This window comes from Neoarius graeffei, chromosome 28 (assembly GCF_027579695.1).
Source record: "Neoarius graeffei isolate fNeoGra1 chromosome 28, fNeoGra1.pri, whole genome shotgun sequence".
NCBI lineage: Eukaryota > Metazoa > Chordata > Actinopteri > Siluriformes > Ariidae > Neoarius > Neoarius graeffei.
In genome coordinates, this window is record NC_083596.1 from 43,996,062 (window position 1) to 44,016,663 (window position 20,602).

The 20,602-nt window shown below is 42.0% G+C and overlaps 1 protein-coding gene across 1 annotated transcript in view; it reads left to right on the forward strand.

Annotated features, from left to right (window-relative positions):
* sik2a (salt-inducible kinase 2a) overlaps nt 1–19,996 on the forward strand; it is a 31,074-nt gene extending 11,078 nt beyond the window's left edge. The window contains exons 3-15 of the mRNA XM_060912278.1: nt 2,022–2,085; nt 3,725–3,886; nt 8,881–9,005; nt 9,674–9,797; nt 9,943–10,145; nt 12,107–12,259; nt 12,401–12,544; nt 13,833–14,025; nt 18,160–18,441; nt 18,855–18,994; nt 19,130–19,249; nt 19,465–19,559; nt 19,718–19,996. Coding sequence (XP_060768261.1) covers nt 2,022–2,085; nt 3,725–3,886; nt 8,881–9,005; nt 9,674–9,797; nt 9,943–10,145; nt 12,107–12,259; nt 12,401–12,544; nt 13,833–14,025; nt 18,160–18,441; nt 18,855–18,994; nt 19,130–19,249; nt 19,465–19,559; nt 19,718–19,976 — 2,064 coding nt within the window. The 3' untranslated portion in view covers nt 19,977–19,996. The remainder of the gene's footprint in view (nt 1–2,021; nt 2,086–3,724; nt 3,887–8,880; nt 9,006–9,673; nt 9,798–9,942; nt 10,146–12,106; nt 12,260–12,400; nt 12,545–13,832; nt 14,026–18,159; nt 18,442–18,854; nt 18,995–19,129; nt 19,250–19,464; nt 19,560–19,717) is intronic.
* Nucleotides 19,997–20,602: the final 606 nt, after the last annotated feature.

Genomic DNA, 20,602 nt, shown 5'->3' on the forward strand with positions numbered 1-20,602 from the left:
CAGAGGAAGGACATATTGGTAGCTCTTGTATGATAAGCTACAAGTTAGCTACTGGGTGATAATTGGCAAAAGACCAGATTGGAAGATAATTAGAATAAAATCAATTAAAAACAAATTAAAGGGGAAAAAAAACTGTTTTCATCTCTTCACAATCAACCATTTACTCATACTACCACTGAAAGGTCACTCTTTGACACACCAGCTATGTGAGCATTAAGTCATTATGGCTAATGGTAATCACTTTCTAGGAAACCAAAGGCAATACAAGTCCAGCTGTTGTGGTGGTTTGCTTATATATGTTCACTTTGATCAGTCACATAACACTGATGAGGCCTGGATACCCATTACCACAGGCAGTCCAGTGCTGACCCTCATTAAAGCTGTGTTCGTGCTACACTTTAGTCATCCGACACTTTAGATTTCATAAAAATGCACTAAATTCTGCAATAATGCTCTGCAAATTCTGCTGCTGCAGATGAAAGCCACCCGCTGCCTCCAAGTCTACAAAGAGGCTTATGATGGATTCATGGTTTTTATAGATCTTTTGTTCAAATGTATTGGAATTTGTGCAGGCTGTAGTAGTCAGGACCAATATAATGATGATGCAGTAATACAAAAATACAGTAAACTCAGGGACTCATTCTCTGGGTCTTTGTCGGGGGGGGGAAACCTAGAGACTGTGACTAAAGTCAGTAATTTGCGCTAGCGATTACAAACCGGGATGTCTGGTCACTGTAATCAAGTTTATTTGTATAGTGCTTTTAGCAGTAGACATTGTTGCAAAGCAGCTTTACAGAAAATTAAAGATTTTAAACAAGAGCTAGTTTTATCCTTAATGTATCCCCAATGAGCAAGCCTGTGGCGACGCTAGCAAGGAAAAACTCCCTCAGACGACATGAGGAAGAAACCTTAAGAGGAACCAGACTCAAAAGGGAGCCCATCCTCATCTGGGAGATAACAGATAATGTTATTATAAATAACTTGCTTCTATAACTGTGTCCTATATAGTCACAAAGTATAACTGTAAAAACAGAAAAATCTTTATAGTTTTAACATGAAGTCTGTTTTGTTGAAGTTATAAGCTATTCATTGATGGAAACTTGAGTGCAAAACTGTTCATGACAACTGCAGTCCTAAAGTTAGTACCAGTAAGTCAACTGTAGTTCTCAGACATAAATGTATTACTGTACGTGTCCAGAGCCATCTTCCAAGTGCGACTTTCCACTGTCCATATGGGGCTATCCTCCACAGGCGCGATGAAATGAGACTCCATCAGGACGTAGGGCATAGAGTCGGAACGGTAAGAGATAGAGAATGACACTTACTGAGGAAAAGTTGTGTCCTGCAACCCTGAACAAAATAATAAAATTGCTTGAAAAAAATCAGGAAAATTGACAGAGTTATAAATGATTGAAAAAACCTCGTTTATCACAGATCATTCCGGATCAGCACCAAAAGTTAGAGCAACGTAATTCAGCCCAGAGGTATTCTTCATGTGAAATTTGGTGATGATTGGTTGAAAACTGAGGAAGAAAGAGCATCCTTAAAATGTTAGGAGAAGAAGAAGAGGAAGAAGAAAGTTGAAAGATCCTGAGTAAGAGTAACAATTTGCGCCAGCGCTGCTAGCACAAATTAAAAACGGTTCAAAGAAATCACTAGAAGCCCAATATTGCCAGAACATTCATGGACGTGTATGTAAATTTCTGACTGCAACTGTGTACAGGGGTTTTCAAGCCATTTCAGTATTATTTTTAGATTATTACATAAGCGTGATTTGAGGCAGTTAGGTTCCCACTCGCAAACTGAATGCTACTACCTCTGGTATTTTTACCTAATGTGCAGAGGTCATAATGAATATTAAACAGAAATCTTGCAATACATGATACGAGCAGCAAATCCGTCCAGCCAGAATTGTCTCAAGATATTCCAGACAACAAAATTCTGCCTCATCGCTGGTGTTTTGTTTTTTCTCCATTAAAACCAGAACTTTAACACAAGTTGTGTCTCTTCCCTTCCAACAGGTAATGGAGACCAAGAATATGCTCTACTTGGTCACTGAGTATGCCAACAATGGGGAGATCTTTGGTGAGCACTTGAATGAAGTGTGTGTGTATGTGTGTGTAATATATATAATTTTTTTTTTCTCACAAATCTGCTCAGAAATTCTTTGTCAAGCTGGCATGTGCATAATTTTTGTAGCTGTACCAGACTGTACATGCAGTCACTTCACCATCTGCTTGTGTTGGGTGTTGATCCTCCTACAGGTCTTCCAGTATTATAATGGGCACTGAACAGATAGCATTTGTTTATCTGTGTTAATTAGCTGTGGTGCCCGTAATGTAGAAAGGGACGATGCTTTTGGGTTTCTTGCTCTTTGCTTAACCATGTGCTGAATGCTTCTGGCATTTGGTGTCATGATGCCAAGGCTGAAATGCAAACCCTTTGATATAGCGTATAGTTATACGAACACACAGTCAGCAGATTCACACGTTAAGGAACTAGCCAGTTTGAGGTAAAAGGTTGCTTTCATTTTACAGCACTGTCATAGGATGGTTGCTGTAATATAATAAAATCATGTCGAGATGCCATCCACCAAACAATAGATGGCAGGACCAGCCAGTTCGCAGTCGAAACTAAGAAAAGTACACCTTGAGATCAAGGTATCTTTCGTCTTGTACTGGTTCAAATTAGTGCTGTAGGTTTGAAGCAAGCATGTATCATGTTAGAACCGATGCTAACATCAAAGCAAAGCATGCTCTTGGCACACTTCCAAAACGCCAGCACAATAAGCTTGCCCACAAACAGGTCGCCAGGAGGGCAGCTCATTATCAAAGCCCAGTTTTGTAATGTTTCAGCAGGTGTGAGCTGAAGGGGATAAAAGAGGTTATCCAGTGAGGCTTTAGCTCACCATTTGCCTTATAAATGACACGCCGAGAAGAACAGAACACTGAAAGGGAACTGAAATGGCAAGTAGAAGGTCAGAGTCCAAAAATAAGCTGGTGGTAGTTTCAGAACTCTTTGAATTGGCTGAGCATAGATTCGGGTTGCCCTGTAATTGACGTATCTTTTAGCCTTTGGGATTCCTTTATCACATGAAGATGACTTGATTTAGTTGATGTCATGACATACCCCCCCAGTCTTTCCTTTCTCAAGCTGAAAAACGTTTGTAGACATCCGCAAAGTCACTTTCAGCTTCAGGCATCCTGCTCCATCACCGTCACCTCATTTACTTGTGACAGCGTCTACTGTAGATCTAGTATGTATGAGGTGACACATCACAAAGCCGCTTGTAGTCTAAAGACATAAACCCCATCATAATCCACATCAGCAGCTCTGTTCCTGGTCAACAGTGCAGTACGAAGCACATTTTGTCATCAGATACTTCTACAATACAGGCATCTGTTCAGCCGATCACACCCATCCATTTCATGTGTCCCGATGATACACACGCAGTCGAAATGCACATCTCCAAGACACCTCCTCCAGCTTCACACTGACTAACAGAAAGCTGCTTTTTCAAGAACACCATGCTGACAGACCTCTTGGAACCAGGGATTTGATAGAATTTCTCAGGAACAATCATCACCGTGGTTTGACCAAAGTCAAAATGTAGGAATGACAGAACGATACCAATATTCATTTAAACATCATTTATGAAGGAAAAATTTGTAATGTAATGTAACTGGCAGCATGCCACAACACTTGTCTCTGACTGCATTTCCAGATTACCTGGCTAGCCACGGGCGGTTGAGTGAGGCAGAAGCACGGAGAAAGTTCTGGCAGATCCTGTCAGCCGTGGAGTACTGCCACGAGCGCAGCATTGTTCATCGAGACCTGAAGGCTGAGAACCTGCTGCTCGATGCAAACATGAACATCAAGATTGCAGGCAAGAGGACTCGAATACATGCGCACACAAACGACTTGGCAAATAGCCTCAGTCTGTACAGTTGGTACAAACAGAATAAATGGATATTTCTGGTAAATGAATAAAAGAAAGGGCTTGATGAAGTGGTTTCTCACTATTTTTATCCATTGCCAAATGTAGCTCTCCAAGAGTGGCTGGATGTGGCTTAATAAAGTGTTATTATCGGATGTTTTCTATAGTCCTGTGTGGTGTCGTCTGCTTGTTGTAGTGTCTATTAAAACCAAAACCCAGCGTGCAGCTTCCTCCAGGCATTCCACAGTTCAAACCAGATAACACCAAGTGCAGTCAGTCTCTCAGCCACTCTGGGAGAACATATTTACCCAGTGACGTCAAGTGAAAGCGAGGCCAGTAGCACCGAGGAATGAACTAATACGCTCTGACATCAAACACACGCACAAGTCCACCCGGGGCTGTAAAACCGACAGAGACTGGTGAATCATCAAGCATCTCACAGTTTATGTAAAGATAGAAAGGCTGGAGGAAATGAATTATTACAATTATTTCCAAGCAGCATGGTTAGAATGCTTCTCTGAGATTCAGTAACATGCTCTCAGATATTTGAGCATCACCTGCTAGGTCACACTGTTGGATGCTTACATCTACTTTTATATGAAATCCGTTACATGTAGAGGGATGTGCACTGAATAGTGCAGAAATTACAGGTTAATGCTGGACTCATCTCATCTCATTATCTCTAGCCGCTTTATCCTTCTACAGGGTCGCAGGCAAGCTGGAGCCTATCCCAGCTGACTATGGGCGAAAGGCGGGGTACACCCTGGACAAGTCGCCAGGTCATCACAGGGCTGACACATAGACACAGACAACCATTCACACTCACATTCACACCTACGGTCAATTTAGAGTCACCAGTTAACCTAACCTGCATGTCTTTGGACTGTGGGGGAAACCGGAGCACCCGGAGGAAACCCACGCGGACATGGGGAGAACATGCAAACTCCGCACAGAAAGGCCCTCGCCGGCCATGGGGCTCGAACCCAGGACCTTCTTGCTGTGAGGCGACAGCGCTAACTAATGCTGGACTGCCTTTCATATTTTTCAAGTGTAGCTCATAAAAAGAATTTTCCCGACACCCAATTATTTTTGTTTAGTGGACCGAAAGCTACTGAATTCGAATCACAGATTTCCAATTTTATTAGTTTTTTTTTTAAATAGAACAATTAATGAATTTAAGGCCACGTGGCCCTAAATTCTCCGCTATTTTTTCCTGCTTCACCATGACGCAAAACAAGATACTACGTCATGCATCACGTGGTGGGCTTTCCCCGTTCATGCAAGGCATTGTGGGATACAAATTTGAAACAGGAGAGAACAATGGAGGACATGAGTGTGCGAATGAAACGTGAAAGACCGACTACAGTAACAGAAAGCGAGAAGAAAAGACGTTATGTCGCGAAGGAAAGGAAACGCAGGACCAAACTAATAAATATTGGCGGTTAGCGAGCACCTCAGTGTGGTCAGCTGTTCGTGTAGCGACAGAATGATGTACGGTAACTGTCAGTGCACGGTCAAGGTAAACCTGCACATGCGCACACGGACTTCCTCTGTCTGCTTGACTGCGCAAAGCGAGCAATTTCATGCACGTTATTTGCTAGGGAATCCCCTCAAATTAAATAACTTCCCAGCCACAGAATGGCCTGTTTTTTTTTTTTTGTTTTGTTTTTTTAAATAGATAATACAGAAATAAACATGTATCACAATGACCAAATTTCAGAGGGAACTAAATTTCACCGATTTTATAAAATCGAAAGGCTGTCTACTTTTACGACGGGCATTGCACATTAGTAGATATGTTACAGCACTGGTTTTGAAACTCTTGGGACAGGCCACATGTATATGATAAATTTCAGTCCTATTCCCCCATCTCCACAACTGATATCACCTCGTCCAAACCATACAAAGTATGGACACACAAACACAGCAAATATATAGCACAAATCGTAAAACTTTTCTCAATAATAATGTTCATAATGTAATTGACTAGAAGTTCAGTCTTATTCAAGACCTTATTCAACAGCAAGAAGCAACGCGCACAATGGCTTCAATTTCAGATCGTCATGATTTAAAAAAAAAAAAATGTGGGGGAGGAATCCTTGACTTTATGATCTGGATTTACACTTGGGCTATAGGATTGGAAACTGAAAGTGCATTATGGTCGTAAAGGTGATCGTCTCCACCTCAGTTTTATCAGAATATTATTATTTAAATAATATTTGCTGGCATTGAGTGGTATATCAGATATATTCCATTCAGCTAGCATGATACTGAACAAGTCGAAGACGAGTAGCTGAATGGAATATATCTGATATACAGTAGTGCTTGAAAGTTTGTGAACCCTTTAGAATTTTCTATATTTCTGCATAAATGTGACCTAAAATATCATCAGATTTTCACTCAAGTCCTAAAAGTAGATAAAGAGAACCCAGTTAAACAAATGAGACAAAAATATTATACTTGGTCATTTATTTATTGAGGAAAATGATCCAATATTACATATCTGTGAGTGGCAAAAGTATGTGAACCTTTGTTTTCAGTATCTGGTGTGACCCCCTTGTGCAGCAATAACTGCAACTAAACATTTCCGGTAACTGTTGATCAGTCCTGCACACCGGCTTGGAGGAATTTTAGCCCATTCCTCCGTACAGAACAGCTTCAACTCTGGGATGTTGGTGGGTTTCCTCACATGAACTGCTCGCTACAGGTCCTTCCACAACATTTTGATTGGATTAAGGTCAGGACTTTGACTTAGCCATTCCAAAACATTAACTTTATTCTTCTTTAACCATTCTTTGGTAGAACGACTTGTGTGCTTAGGGTCGTTGTCTTGCTGCATGACCCACCTTCTCTTGAGATTCAGTTCATGGACAGATGTCCTGACATTTTCCTTTAGAATTCGCTGGTATAATTCAGAATTTATTGTTCCATCAATGATGGCAAGCCGTCCTGGCCCAGATGCAGCAAAACAGACCCAAACCATGATACTACCACCACCATGTTTCACAGATAGGATAAGGTTCTTATGCTGGAATGCAGTGTTTTTCCTTTCTCCAAACATAACGCTTCTCATTTAAACCAAAAAGTTCTATTTTGGTCTCATCCCTCCACAAAACATTTTTCCAATAGCCTTCTTGCTTGTCCATGTGATCTTTAGCAAACTGCAGATGAGCAGCAATGTTCTTTTTGGAGAGCAGTGGCTTTCTCCTTGCAATCCTGCCATACACACCATTGTTGTTCAGTGTTCTCCTGATGGTGGACTCATGAGCATTTAACATTAGCTAATGTGAGAGAGGCCTTCAGTTGCTTAGAAGTTACCCTGGGGTCCTTTGTGACCTCGCCATCTATTGCACGCCTTGCTCTTGGAGTGATCTGTTTTGGTCGACCACTCCTGGGGAGGGTAACAATGGTCTTGAATTTCTTCCATTTGTACACAATCTATCTGACTGTGGATTGGTGGAGTCCAAACTCTTTAGAGATGGTTTTGTAAACTTTTCCAGCCTGATGAGAATCAACAACGCTTTTTCTGAGGTCCTCAGAAATCTCTTTTGTTCGTGCCATGATACACTTCCACAAACGTGTTGTGAAGATCAGACTTTGATAGATCCCTGTTCTTTAAATAAAACAGGGTGCCCACTCACACCTGATTGTCATCCCATTGATTGAAAACACCTGACTCTAATTTCACCTTCAAATGAACTGCTAATCCTAGAGGTTCCCATACTTTTGCCACTCACAGATATGTAATATTGGATCATTTTCCTCAATAAATAAACGACCAAGTATAATATTATTATCTCATTTGTATAACTGGGTTCTCTTTATCTACTTTTAGAACTTGTGTGAAAATCTGATGATATTTTAGGTCATATTTATGCAGAAATATAGAAAATTCTAAAGGATTCACAAACTTTTAAGTACCACTTTACCACTCAATGCCTGCCAATATTATTATTATTATTATTATTATTATTATTATTATTATTATTATACATACACATTCCTTTCGAGTGTCCAAAGCTTCTTTCTCTTTCAAAATTCTCTCAATCTTCTGTGTTTAATGAAGCAAACCTAGCGTCTATGTTTGTTTACAACTTGTCACAGTTACACGCTAGCACGGAAGTTTTACATCTCCGGTGTGTGACGTCATGTCTTGACAACCATGCAATATTGTAAACCATATTCAATGCTTATTCTCCATTGGGTAGAGTGACGTCATGCACATAGGACAAGCGATATACTAACAATATTGCATGCTATCAAACCAAATGAATGAAACCCGCTAGAAGGGAAAAGAACGTTTTTATTCCATCGAAAAAAGTGTCCTGTATGTATAATAACTTCTAGTATTCTGTAGCCTGGTGGTTTATTCAGTTTATTCACAGTGTATTCTCTCACTGTACCATTGAACTTGAAGTGCAAGTAAAACTTCTCAACTCAAGGTACAGTGACCTTTGCAGTCTTATTCTAAGTAGTAATATCCCCCCACTGACTTTCCCTTGGCTGCCCTTTACTTCCAGTCTTCCACATGTTCACCTGTTACATAACAGAGCCAGACTGTGAATTGGCTTCAGGAGTTCTATAAAATTGCGTAATGTCTGCATTATTAGGCTGTACATTTTCATGATTCATTCACTCATCACCTTCGCCAATTTCTTCCTACTCATTTTTTGATACAGTGCACACCTGGTCTGTAACACCATCTGGATGATGTCTGTATGACTGGAAGTCAAGCATTCACTATCGACTGAAATGCTTGACTTCCAGTCATACACACTTATCAGCCGTAAGGAGTGTTAAACATTGGCCATCTATCTTGCTCATGTTGAGCTCCTCTTATGTTTTTCTGGAGTCAGGCTAGCAAGCTAAACAGAAGGTACAACAGAAAATATTAATTGTGAACCATAAGATCTTTGTTTTGCATTCTTCACCCACACTTGCAGACTTTGGCTTTGGGAACTTCTTCCAGCCAGGGCAACCTCTAACCACATGGTGTGGCAGCCCACCTTACGCCGCTCCCGAGGTGTTTGAAGGGCAAAAATATGAAGGTCCGCAGCTGGACATTTGGGTAAGAGAGTCTATACCACATGTTCTCCCATGATGCATTCATATTTGATTGTGAAGTTGTGAAATTACAGCATGCCTAATACCTGGGTCACACAATAAATCCTAATTAATGTTGAAAATGAGACACCCCAGGTATGCGTGAAGTACGTTGCAACACCTGTAAATTGATGATTTCCTGTTTTGTTCTTGAAATGGGACTTTTCATCACTTCTGACAAACGAGAGGTGACAGTCTAAAAATAAGTCTGTTTCAATGGAGACTTGCACAGGGACTATAGGGAGCACTTACTCTCTGCAGATATAAAAATTTTGGCTCTGATTTAACTTGTGAAGTTAGAGGAGATGTGACCAGTTGCGAAAAAAAAAATTAGTAAGATGTTGTCAGTTGAACAGAGTAAAAAGGTCCCCAAAATGTATTTTTCAGTGCATTGGGTTGTGGCAAGCTAGCTAGCTGATGTTAGCTAGTTGTCATTATGGCAGTCCATAATAGCTTAGGTTCTTCATAATTGGCTTACTATGCATCATACATTTTTCAACAACGTATAGCCAATGTTTTGGCAAGTGGCAAAGTCCATCTGTGTGACCATTGTATCTGGAGGTCATGTGCAGTGAAAAGGTGGCATTGAGTAATATGAGAGATGGTTTAGTTTTGTGTGTGTGTGTTATGCAGAGTATGGGGGTGGTCTTATATGTGCTGGTGTGTGGCGCGTTACCATTTGATGGTCCCAGCCTGCCTGTTTTGAGACAGAGAGTCCTCGAAGGCCGTTTCCGCATCCCTTACTTCATGACTGAGGGTAAGGGAGTTGGTATAAAGCAAGGACACTAGGACAGTATTTAATAATAAGGCCTACTACACTATATTAACAGTCTGAAAGTTATGACTAACAGCTTAAACTAAGGTTTGTCATTGGTGAACTTTGACTAACGGTCTGTTCCCAGACTGCGAACACCTGATCCGGAGGATGTTAGTCCTTGACCCAGCCAAGAGGTTGGCACTAAACCAGATTCGTCAGCACCGCTGGATGGTGCAGGAGGTACCATCACCAAAGCCTCAGCTCAACCGACAGGGCGTGGGAGAGCATAGTGAGCAGGTCCTTCGTCTCATGCACAACCTCGGCATCGATCAGCACAAGACCATAGAGGTGAGGATGACTTTTTGCTGGCCAGAGCATCACACAATTAATTGTTTGTGATTGGCAGACAGTTGTTCTAATTTTCAGTGAGACGGTTCAGAAACTGTCTCACTGGCGGCACAATGGTGTAGTGGTTAGCGCTGTTGCCTCACAACAAGAAGGTCCGGGTTCGAGCCCCGTGGCCGGCGAGGGCCTTTCTGTGCGGAGTTTGCATGTTCTCCCCGTGGGTTTCCTCTGGGTGCTCCAGTTTCCCCCACAGTCCAAAGACATGCAGGTTAGGTTAACTGGTGACTCTAAATTGACCGTAGGTGTGAGTGTGAATGGTTGTCTGTGTCTATGTGTCAGCCCTGTGATGACCTGGCGACTTGTCCAGGGTGTACCCCGCCTTTCCCCTGTAGTCAGCTGGGATAGGCTCCAGCTTGCCTGCGACCCTGTAGAACAGGATAAAGTGGCTAGAGAGATAATGACAGTTCAGAAATTATATTTTGGGACTTCATGGATGTACGGAGTGGGTCATTTTTAGATGTTTTGGGCTGCTAGATTTAGTGTCTCATGTCCATATTTATTTCTACTTCTACTGACGACATCTCCCACTTCAATGTTGGGTCGATGGATTTGAGGAGTCTCTTCCATACTACACGATTGCTCAGTTCTTGTCCAGACAGGACTTTCTCTCTTAGGTCCATTCTATTACTTTCAAACCATCTTTGTTTTGGTCTTCCTCTTTTTCCTTCCACCTCCATGTCCATCACTCTTCTACCAACATGCTCCTCCTCTCTCCTCATCACATGACCATACCACTGCAACCTCCTTTCCTGTACTTTCTCTGATATCTTCCCCACTTTCGTTGTCCCTTTAATTCTTTCGTTTCTAATCCTGTCCCTCCTTGTCATTCCACACATCCACCTCAGCATCCGCATTCCCGTGGTACAGCTTCTTCTCATGAACCTTCTTCACAGGCCATGTTTCTGCTAAATACAGCATCGCTTGTCTAACCACTGACTAGTACACTTGTCCTTTCACTCTCGCACTTATTCTCCAGTCACACAACACTCCTGACACTCTTTTCCAGTTTCTCCAACTGCACTGCATTCGATGCATTACTCCCTCATTCAATTCACCATCTTTTAAAACTACTGAACCCAGATACTTGAATTTTTCCACTCCCTTCAGTCTTTCTCCTTGCAGTTTGATCTTTCATGTCTATTTATGTTTATTAGCTTATTACATAGTATTTTGGAGAGGAAATGGAGCTAAATACCAAATTTCCACTCAAGTGGAACAGTGGGCTAAGCAGTGGACTTAGAGGTCACGTATACACAAATCTCAAAGATGGGGAGTCTAAGAGAATATAATGTACAGCATTCACTGGGTGTACCACGAGCTGGCCTAGTGGTTAGCATGTCCGCCTCTTGACAGGGAGATCACGAGTTCTACTCATGGTCGGATCATACCAAAGACCATTGTAAAAATGGTACCTACTGCCATCTAGCAAGACACGCTACAATAAAGATGCAAATAGGGAAGTTAAACTCTCGCGGTTACCAGAGGACTAGCCCCCCACTGGAACCCTAGCTGTGTAGGTGAGAGGCCAAGGGCTATAGAAACGGAGATCAGCGCCCACCCATGCGCCTCAAAGAGCTGGTCAGTACTGGGACAGGAGACTGCCTGGGAAGACCAGATCCTGGCATGGAAGAGACTTTGACTTGACTTGATTCACTAGGTGTGAAGGATGGCCTACTGACTGCAAAGATGCTACTCAACTGTTGAAGATGGCACTTTTATATGGAAAGGATGTATGCAGAAAATGTTCTCCTCTAAATGCGTTTCTCATCCCTGTGATGGTTTGCACGTTAGTAGAACTAGCTAATGGGAGCAAATTGACAAACTGGAAGAAAATACTGCAAAAATTCCAAAGAAAATAAAAGTGTTGTAAAATCTTTGACATAACCAAATTTTCTTCTCTGCAGTCTCTCCAGAACAAAAGCTACAATCATTTTGCTGCCATCTACTACCTGCTGGTGGAACGACTCAAAGCCCACAGAAGCAGTTTCCCTGTGGAACAGCGGCTCAATGGTGCCCAGCGGCGGCCAAGCATTGTGGCTGATCAGACTGTCCTAAAGGTATTTAGATGTTATACAAGTTGTTAAACTGCTGTCATTTGTGTGTGCATATTTGATAAAGAAAGTGATGAGAACAATGTCTAAAACAGTTATGTCCTTAATATCTATGCTATAAAAACGAAGACTGTATTTCTCCCACAGGCTTCTGTTCCAGCTCTGCAGGCCACGCGCCACCTGCGTTCACCCATTCTTCTGCAGACCTCCACTGAGACTTTCAGTTTCACACAAAGCACTGCTTCTCCAGAGCAGGCCCTAATGGAGGAGGAGGAGGTGGCCACTCCCAAGGTCAGTGAGAACTTTCTGGAAGGGCAGACATCTACTGCAATGAGCAAGGCAGCAACAGCAGAAGAATTGCACAACACTAAACTGGTGCACAAGTTAGGTTTTTTAATAGCTATGTTACTCATTTGGGCACCGCTGGATGACGCCAGCAAAGGTTGTTTTGTGTTCGTAAAGTTCTTCTGCCACTGAACCACCCTCAACTCTTCCTCATGACTCATCGTCAGTGGAGCCTTGCACAGACGTCCTAAAATAACCGCAGCAAAGTGACTGCAGCTAATGAAAAGCCCTTGCCTTCTCTCCCTCGCTCCGTTTCTACCTTGCGTTATATTCCATTACGGTCAGCAAGGTATTTAAGTCTGGATTGAGAGATGAATTCAGACATAAGCGCTTCGTCTGCAGGGTAAAGGACACTGAAGTGGCACGTAGCGCATATGTTTGAGTAGAGTCATTGTGGGCAGGAAATAACAGTGTTAGACAGCAGTAGTTGAGCTGGTCACTTAATTGCCACTGCTGTGCTAGGCCAACTACACTGAGCATCTGCCAGCTGCTTAGACTAGCACTAGGCAGCACACTGACTATATCAAGGCACTTTTTCTCTGTTTCTCCCTAGCCGTCCGTTAGGAGGTGCAACTACATGCCACCTTTTCAGCTAAATCCGGCAGTCGCCATAGCTACCGCGTATTTCATTCCTGGCACCAGGGTTCAGCCTTTTCATGGTTCTTATAAGCATCACGCAGTTTTCCCTCAACGGAGTACTCCCCTCCCTTAATAAAGCCAACATTATTAATAAATCTGACTCTAGTAGGAGCCATCCTTGTGCAATTAGCACATTTGTTGTTAGCCATACAACACATGTACGGCTATATGTATGGCCATATATGCATGATGTAAGTGGATAATGTGGTGTGCATGTTGGTGATTAATCCAGGTATAATCCTGCCCACAAATGTTAAAGGTCATTAGAGCAGGAGATGTTCACAAATGAAAAGTGGTATTTGTAAAACCCAGGATTAAAATATTTTCCCACAAAGCCCAGATACCTTAATTTATTTTTTTACACCAGTTCTACTGTAATGCAGATAAAGTACATGTTTACATTTCACATACCTGTTCTGAATATAGCTTTATTTTTAACAACTCATTAATTCGTCATATTTGCATCCTGTGCAAAAGTAGCAAACAGCATCTTCTCCATCAATCCACACACTCAGCATCCTAGTGTTTGATTTTGATCTGTCATATCACTACTCTTTTCCTCAGTTTTGTGTGCGCGTGTCTGACCCCTCTCCAGGTGGATGGCTGTCTGCTGGAGTCTCTGCCCCCTGTTGTGGTGCGTAATGCCAGTGGTTCGTTTTCAGGCACTGTCTCAGACTCATCCATCGATGAAGGAATTGAGGCTGAAGACGAACAGAGCATCCACTTAAGCCAGTGTGGACAAACACTGTCCGAGGGCACCAGCCAACTGGGCACAGTGTCTGCCACAGGTCTGTGCGTGTACACACAAATTTCACAAAGCAATAAATGAGTAAGTGGACAGATGATTATGATGGGTGGATGAATAGATAGATAGCAAGGTAATCAAGTGAATAGATAAATGGACAGAGGGGTGTAATGGACGTATAATAGACAGCCACAGTGGTGCTTGAAAGTTTGTGAACCCTTTAGAATTTTCTATATTTCTACATAAATATGACCTAAAACACAATATTTTCACACAAGTCCTAAAAGTAGATAAAGAGAACCCAGTTAAACAAATGAGACAAAAATATTGTACTTGGTCATTTATTTATTGAGGAAAATGATCCTATATTACATATCTGAGTGGCAAAAGTATGTGAACCTTTGCTTTCAGTATCTGGTGTGACCCCCTTGTGCAGCAATAACTGCAACTAAACGTTTCTGGTAACTGTTGATCAGTCCTGCACACCGGCTTGGGGGAATTTTAGCCCGTTCCTCCATACAGAACAGCTTCAGCTCTGGGATGTTGGTGGGTTTCTTCACATGAACTGCTCACTACAGGTCCTTCCACAACATTTCGATTGGATTAAGGTCAGGACTTTGACTTGGCCATTCCAAAACATTAACTTTTATTCTTCTTGAACCATTCTTTGATAGAATGACTTGTGTGCTTAGGGTCGTTGTCTTGCTGCATGACTCACCTTCTCTTGAGATTCAGTTCATGGACAGATATATCCTGACATTTTCCTTTAGAATTCGCTGGTATAATTCAGAATTCATTGTTCCATCAAATGATGGCAAGCCGTCCTGGCCCAGATGCAGAAAAACAGGCCCAAACCATGATACTACCACCACCATGTTTCACAGATGGGATAAGGTTCTTATGCTGGAATGCAGTGTTTTCCTTTCTCCAAACATAATGCTGCTCATTTAAACCAAAATAGTTCTATTTTGGTCTCATCTGTCCACAAAACATTTTTCCAATAGCCTTCGGGCTTGTCCACGTGATCTTTAGCAAACTGCAGACGAGCAGCAATGTTCTTTTTGGAGAGCAGTGGCTTTCTCCTTGCAACCCTGCTATGGTGTGGACTCATGAGCATTTAACATTAGCTAATGTGAGAGAGGCCTTCAGTTGCTTAGAACAGGGATGTGATTTGGGGCTGGTGAAATTATCTGAAAATTTTAGCCGGGGGTCTGGGAGCCGCAGGCCCCCAGCTGGTCCAGGGCAGCGGCCTGGTGGGGGGACAAGGGGGGAAGCCCCCCGAAGCTCCTGGGTTCTGAAGTTTTCTGACTTAAAAATTGTACTAAAATGGCAAGCAAACACACAAGAAAAAACTTGTCATGATTAACAAATTCAAGCCAATTAAATGGTCAACATGCAACTCTGACACACACACTCTCGCTCACACACACACACACACACACACACACACACACACACACACACACACGCACACACTCTCTCTCACTCTCTCACACACACACACACACTCTCATACACCCCAAAGAACCAGTGCGAGCAGGGCCCGCTAGCCCCGCGCCTTGTGACGTAATTCGCCCCGAGGCGAGCCGCGGTTTTTCTCCAACCATTCCCAGCGGAACTTTTTTTTCACTATTCTGTCGATTTCTTTAACTCGATTTGCATCTTTACACTCAATCACGGAGGCTGCCATCTTTCAACTCTTTGTTTGAAGCGAGCTTACATACAGCTATCTAACAAGCGCGTTCATTGGTTGTTACAGAGCGATGAGCCAATCACGTACCTCGTTTCATCTCATTGACGTAATTACGTCATTTACGCAATTACGTCATTGAGATGAAACGATGTACGTGATTGGCTCATCGCTCTGTAACAACCAATGAACACGCTTGTTAGATAGCTGTACGTAAGCTCGCTTCAAACAAAGAGTTGAAAGATGGCAGCCTCCGTGATCGAGGCGTAAAGATGCAAATCCGAGGCTGCCATCTTTCAAACAAAGTCGGAACGAATAGGATACGAATGTGGATGAGGGAAAAATCGGAAAAAAAATTTTCTTCAAGTTTTGAGGTGAAAAAAGCAGAATTCCGCGAATTCGCAGAAAAATCACATCCCTGTTAGAAGTTACCCTGGGGTCCTTTGTGACCTCACCGACTATTACATGCCTTGCTCTTGGAGTGATCTTTGTTGGTCGACCACTCCTGGGGAGGGTAATAATGGTCTTGAATTTTCTCCATTTGTACACAATGTGTCTGACTGTGGATTGGTGGAGTCCAAACTCTTTAGAGATGGTTTTGTAACCTTTTCCAGCCTGATGAGCATCAACAACACTTTTTCTGAGGTCCTCAGAAATCTCCTTTGTTCGTGCCATGATACACTTCCACAAATGTGTTGTGAAGATCAGACTTTGATAGATCCCTGTTCTTTAAATAAAACAGGGTGCCCACTCACACCTGATTGTCATCCCATTGATTGAAAACACCTGACTCTAATTTCACCTTCAAATTAACTGCTAATCCTAGAGGTTCACATACTTTTGCCACCCACAGATATGTAATATTGGATCATTTTCCTCAATAAATAAATGACCAAGTATAATATTTTTGTCTCATTTGTTTAACTGGGTTCTCTTTATCTACTTTTAGGACTTGTGTGAAAATCTGATGTTGTTTTAGGTCATATTTATGCAGAAATATAGAAAATTCTAAAGGGTTCACAAACTTTCAAGCACCACTGTAGATGTTCAAATTACAGGGATGGCTGGATGGATAGACAGACAGCAGAAAGAAAGGAATAAATGGCTGGATTGTTCCATGGGTTTAATGGATGGTTGATGGATAAATGATGGCTTGATACAGTAAGGGAAATTCATATAATTTTTTTAATTAAATATATTTCCAGTGTAACTGTTCACATGAAATGTTGAGCAGACATTAGGTATTAATGCAATAAACTTAGACAGAAAAAATAAAAACTTTAATATTCCAATCCATTAAAAAAAAATCTAGCCTAAAATGTTTGCTCAACATTTCATGTGAAGAGCCGCACTGGAGCCATGTTTAATAGAAAATTAGTTGACATGTTGAATATTTATTTCCTCCCCTCGTAAATGACCAGGGTCCAGTTGTTCAAACTCTGGTTATTTGAACAGCAGATTAACCTGTAACCATCTTAAAATTTTAACCTGCTGTTAGTTAACCAGCCATTTAAAAATTTTTCTTGAACCTAATTTAACCATACCATTAACAAACCAATTGGCTATGACATCACACTATGTCAAAATCAATCCCACAATACCATGCCCACCTTTCCAACAAGATGTGGATACCATCTATACAGTCAAGGACGTTTTGGAAAACTGCTGGAAAGGTAAACCCCTTCCTTAACTCGCCGTACCTGTATGTCGTCACGAGACCATGTAATGTGCTGATTGGACTTGTGGCAAATGCCCTTGTGTCCTTCATTAACCACTCTACTAACAGTTCCTCTCTCGATGCCCATTGTATTGCCGATGACTCAGGGAGGAAAAAAACTGCCGCTTGCATAAAATCTAAGGGCAATAAGAACCTGCTCCTCAATGAACAATGCATGGCTTCTTCACGTTGGACATTCCAAATCATCTTGCAACAAATCAAATATATAACAGAGATTCTCTACCAAATCGGTACCGATGTTGAAGTTCTGTCTCGCTGTACTGAAGTTACTCGTTTGGTCCTCGTCTGTATTGTTTTGGACGGTGTGCATTAACAATCGGGAACATGCCAGCAGCGTTCGCCTGTAAGATGAACGCCATTTTGATGTTTACGTAGCCATTTGGTTAAAAGATAACGGAGGCCGGGAGACGTGTTAACTTTAATGGAATTTTGAACAACAGTTTAACAGTAGGTTATATTTAACAATGTTAAATAGTGATTTAACCACTGGTTAAAAGATAACCATGTTTTGAACAACCAGACCCAGAAGTTTGGTTAAATAGGTAAGTAGATAGTCATGGATGGATAGCTAGATGGTGAAGATGAACTGATGGATGGATGATTTTAAAATAGTTACACATGGGCAGTTGTTAAGGTAGCACAACAGAAATGGCTATTTCTGTCTGACAGCTGGTCAGAAGGTTGCTTGAATAGCAAGGTGGACAGACAAACACATGAATTGATACTGGAATGGTATATTATTTCAATAGGGAAGCTCCTCTCCATGGCTTTGAACCCATCTCTAGGCAGCATGGACTCTGAATACGATCTGGGCTCCACACGCAGTGACCTCAGCCTGGCCGAGGATCCTTCACCCCATGGAGGCATGCCAACAGCGATGCCTGTCAGTCAAGCAGATCCCACCTTCCCCTGCTTGAAACCTTCTAATCCCAGCCCCCAGGCCTTGAGCTCAGAGGAGCATAAGGCTCATAATCATTCATCAGTCAGCTTTCGTGAAGGACGACGAGCGTCAGACACTTCTCTCACACAAGGTGCTAACTTTTCTTGGATGTTGGCTATTTACAGGTTCTGCATCGTTCTGCTGTTACTTTCTCACTTGATGTTGCTATTAAAACCCATTTGTGTCAGATTGTATGAAAAACCCTGTTGTACCTCCATTCCTTAGCCCATTTCATATTCACTCTGGATCTCCAATAAATGATGAATAAATACAAATTAAAAAAAAAAAAGCCTTTATTAAGTCTTCCATTTGTCAAGGTATGAATCAGTCCAATTAAACTGACAGTAAAGCACCTGCCATTTAGCTCCTATAATCTGCTGAGATGCATCTTGTTCTCAAGGTCTGTAATCTGTTCATTAGTTGGTCATTTTATGCAGTTTTTGTTTGTTTGTTTGTTTGTTTGGCTGTTATTTAATTTCCATGACTCTTCTTTTTGTTTTCTAGGTCTGGTAGTGTTCCGGCAGCACCTCCAAAATCTTGCCAGGACCAAAGGAATTCTGGAGTTGAACAAAACCCAAGTGGCGCTGGGATCCAGAGATGGAGACACCAATTTCCAGCCTAAAAACCTGGAGCTTCAACAGCAGGTTAAAACAAGTAGCATCATCCAGTTATCCTGCAAACAGAATCCGAAATTCCTGTCTACCAGCAGATATCTCAAAAATGCACTATAAACATTTGGCTGCCCTTTAACCAATGGATTGTTTTTATTTGGTCTGCAGGGAGAAGCTCATCAATGTCGTAGTGGAAAGGACACAGCAGTGTTTTCAACTAAAATGCACCCCTATCTGCTGTCTAGACGGCAGTCGCTAGAAACCCAGTGTCTTGCTCAGAGGCTGCAGGTATTGTCATTCAGGATTTAATTGCCTAGCTGGGCTTCTATGCAGGATACAATAACCAGAATTTGCATTGGTATGCATTGTAATTTCTCATAGTCATCATGGCTCTAATGTACCTTTTTCAAAACTCACCTGAATACAGACCATGAAATGAAAGTGCTCGAGTTAGACTGATTAATTGGAGAACAGGTTGGAATGATGTATGTGTGTTTTACCAGAGGGCTAGTCTGCTGGTCAGTGGTGCTGGCAGTGGGCAGATGTTCTGTAAGGATCCTACACCTCGTACACTGGAGCAGCAACTACAGGAATACAGGTGAGGAGTGCAAGAAATGCTTGGTTTCTTCTCCCAAACGGTTAATATACCATCTCCTGTGCAGAATGAGTTATTAAAAATTAACAACTTACTTTCCTACACAAGTGTAAATTGTGGAATTGAGGTACACTCACCCAAAAAACACATGCCATCTTTAGACTCCAGCAGAAAAGGCTCCATCTACAGAAGCAGTCTCCTCTGCAGGCCTACTTCCACCAGACTCAGCTGTCAGAGGACCGGTACCCAACCGTGCAGGATCACGCTGATGCCTCCCTCACCAGCCCAACTTTCTCCCGAACACCTCAGACCCTCAGCCCACTCCTGGAGCCTGGCACCCCCTACCCAGAGATGCACTCTGTGCCCTCAGACTGTGAGACGATGGAGGCTCAACAAGGAGGCTGTGTTCTGGTCAAATGAAGCTCTTCCCTTTCTAGCCAGACACACTGGGGCTGGATCTCAGACAAAAAAAATTTGGAAGAACAGCACCAAGCTCTCAAGCAGAATAGCAGTTTGGTGTTGAATCTTAGACACGTACGCCCCCATTGTGATCTACAGACTATGAAGGACTTCTTTTGTCAACTCGGAGTGGTATTTCTTTGCAAAATTAGCTGGAAAAGCACAACAGAAACATGTTCCAGCAAAAAGATTCAGATTTGTGTCAATATAAAAGCAATATGTTCACCCTAAAGATAATTTTAAGGTTATTTAATTTTTACATTTTAAACTTGAGCAATTATCCAGTGATATTTGGGAAAAGGGAAAAGCAAAGCAGAAAACCTGAGAATCAGAAAAGCAGTTAAAATCTTACAGCTTTGATATTTGGTTCTACTAACTACTAAAGACTTGTAATGATGTAGAACAACTGCCTCTGACAGCCAACTGGAACAAACCTCAGAGAGGTGAGAGCTTTATGTCTTTTCATAACAGCGGAAGAATCCCAGCTGTCCATCAGTCAAGGAAGTGGGTAGTAAACAGCAAGGCGTGATATGTGAAATTTCACGTTTCACTGTTGCCCATTTAACTGAAACGACTAAACCATTTTT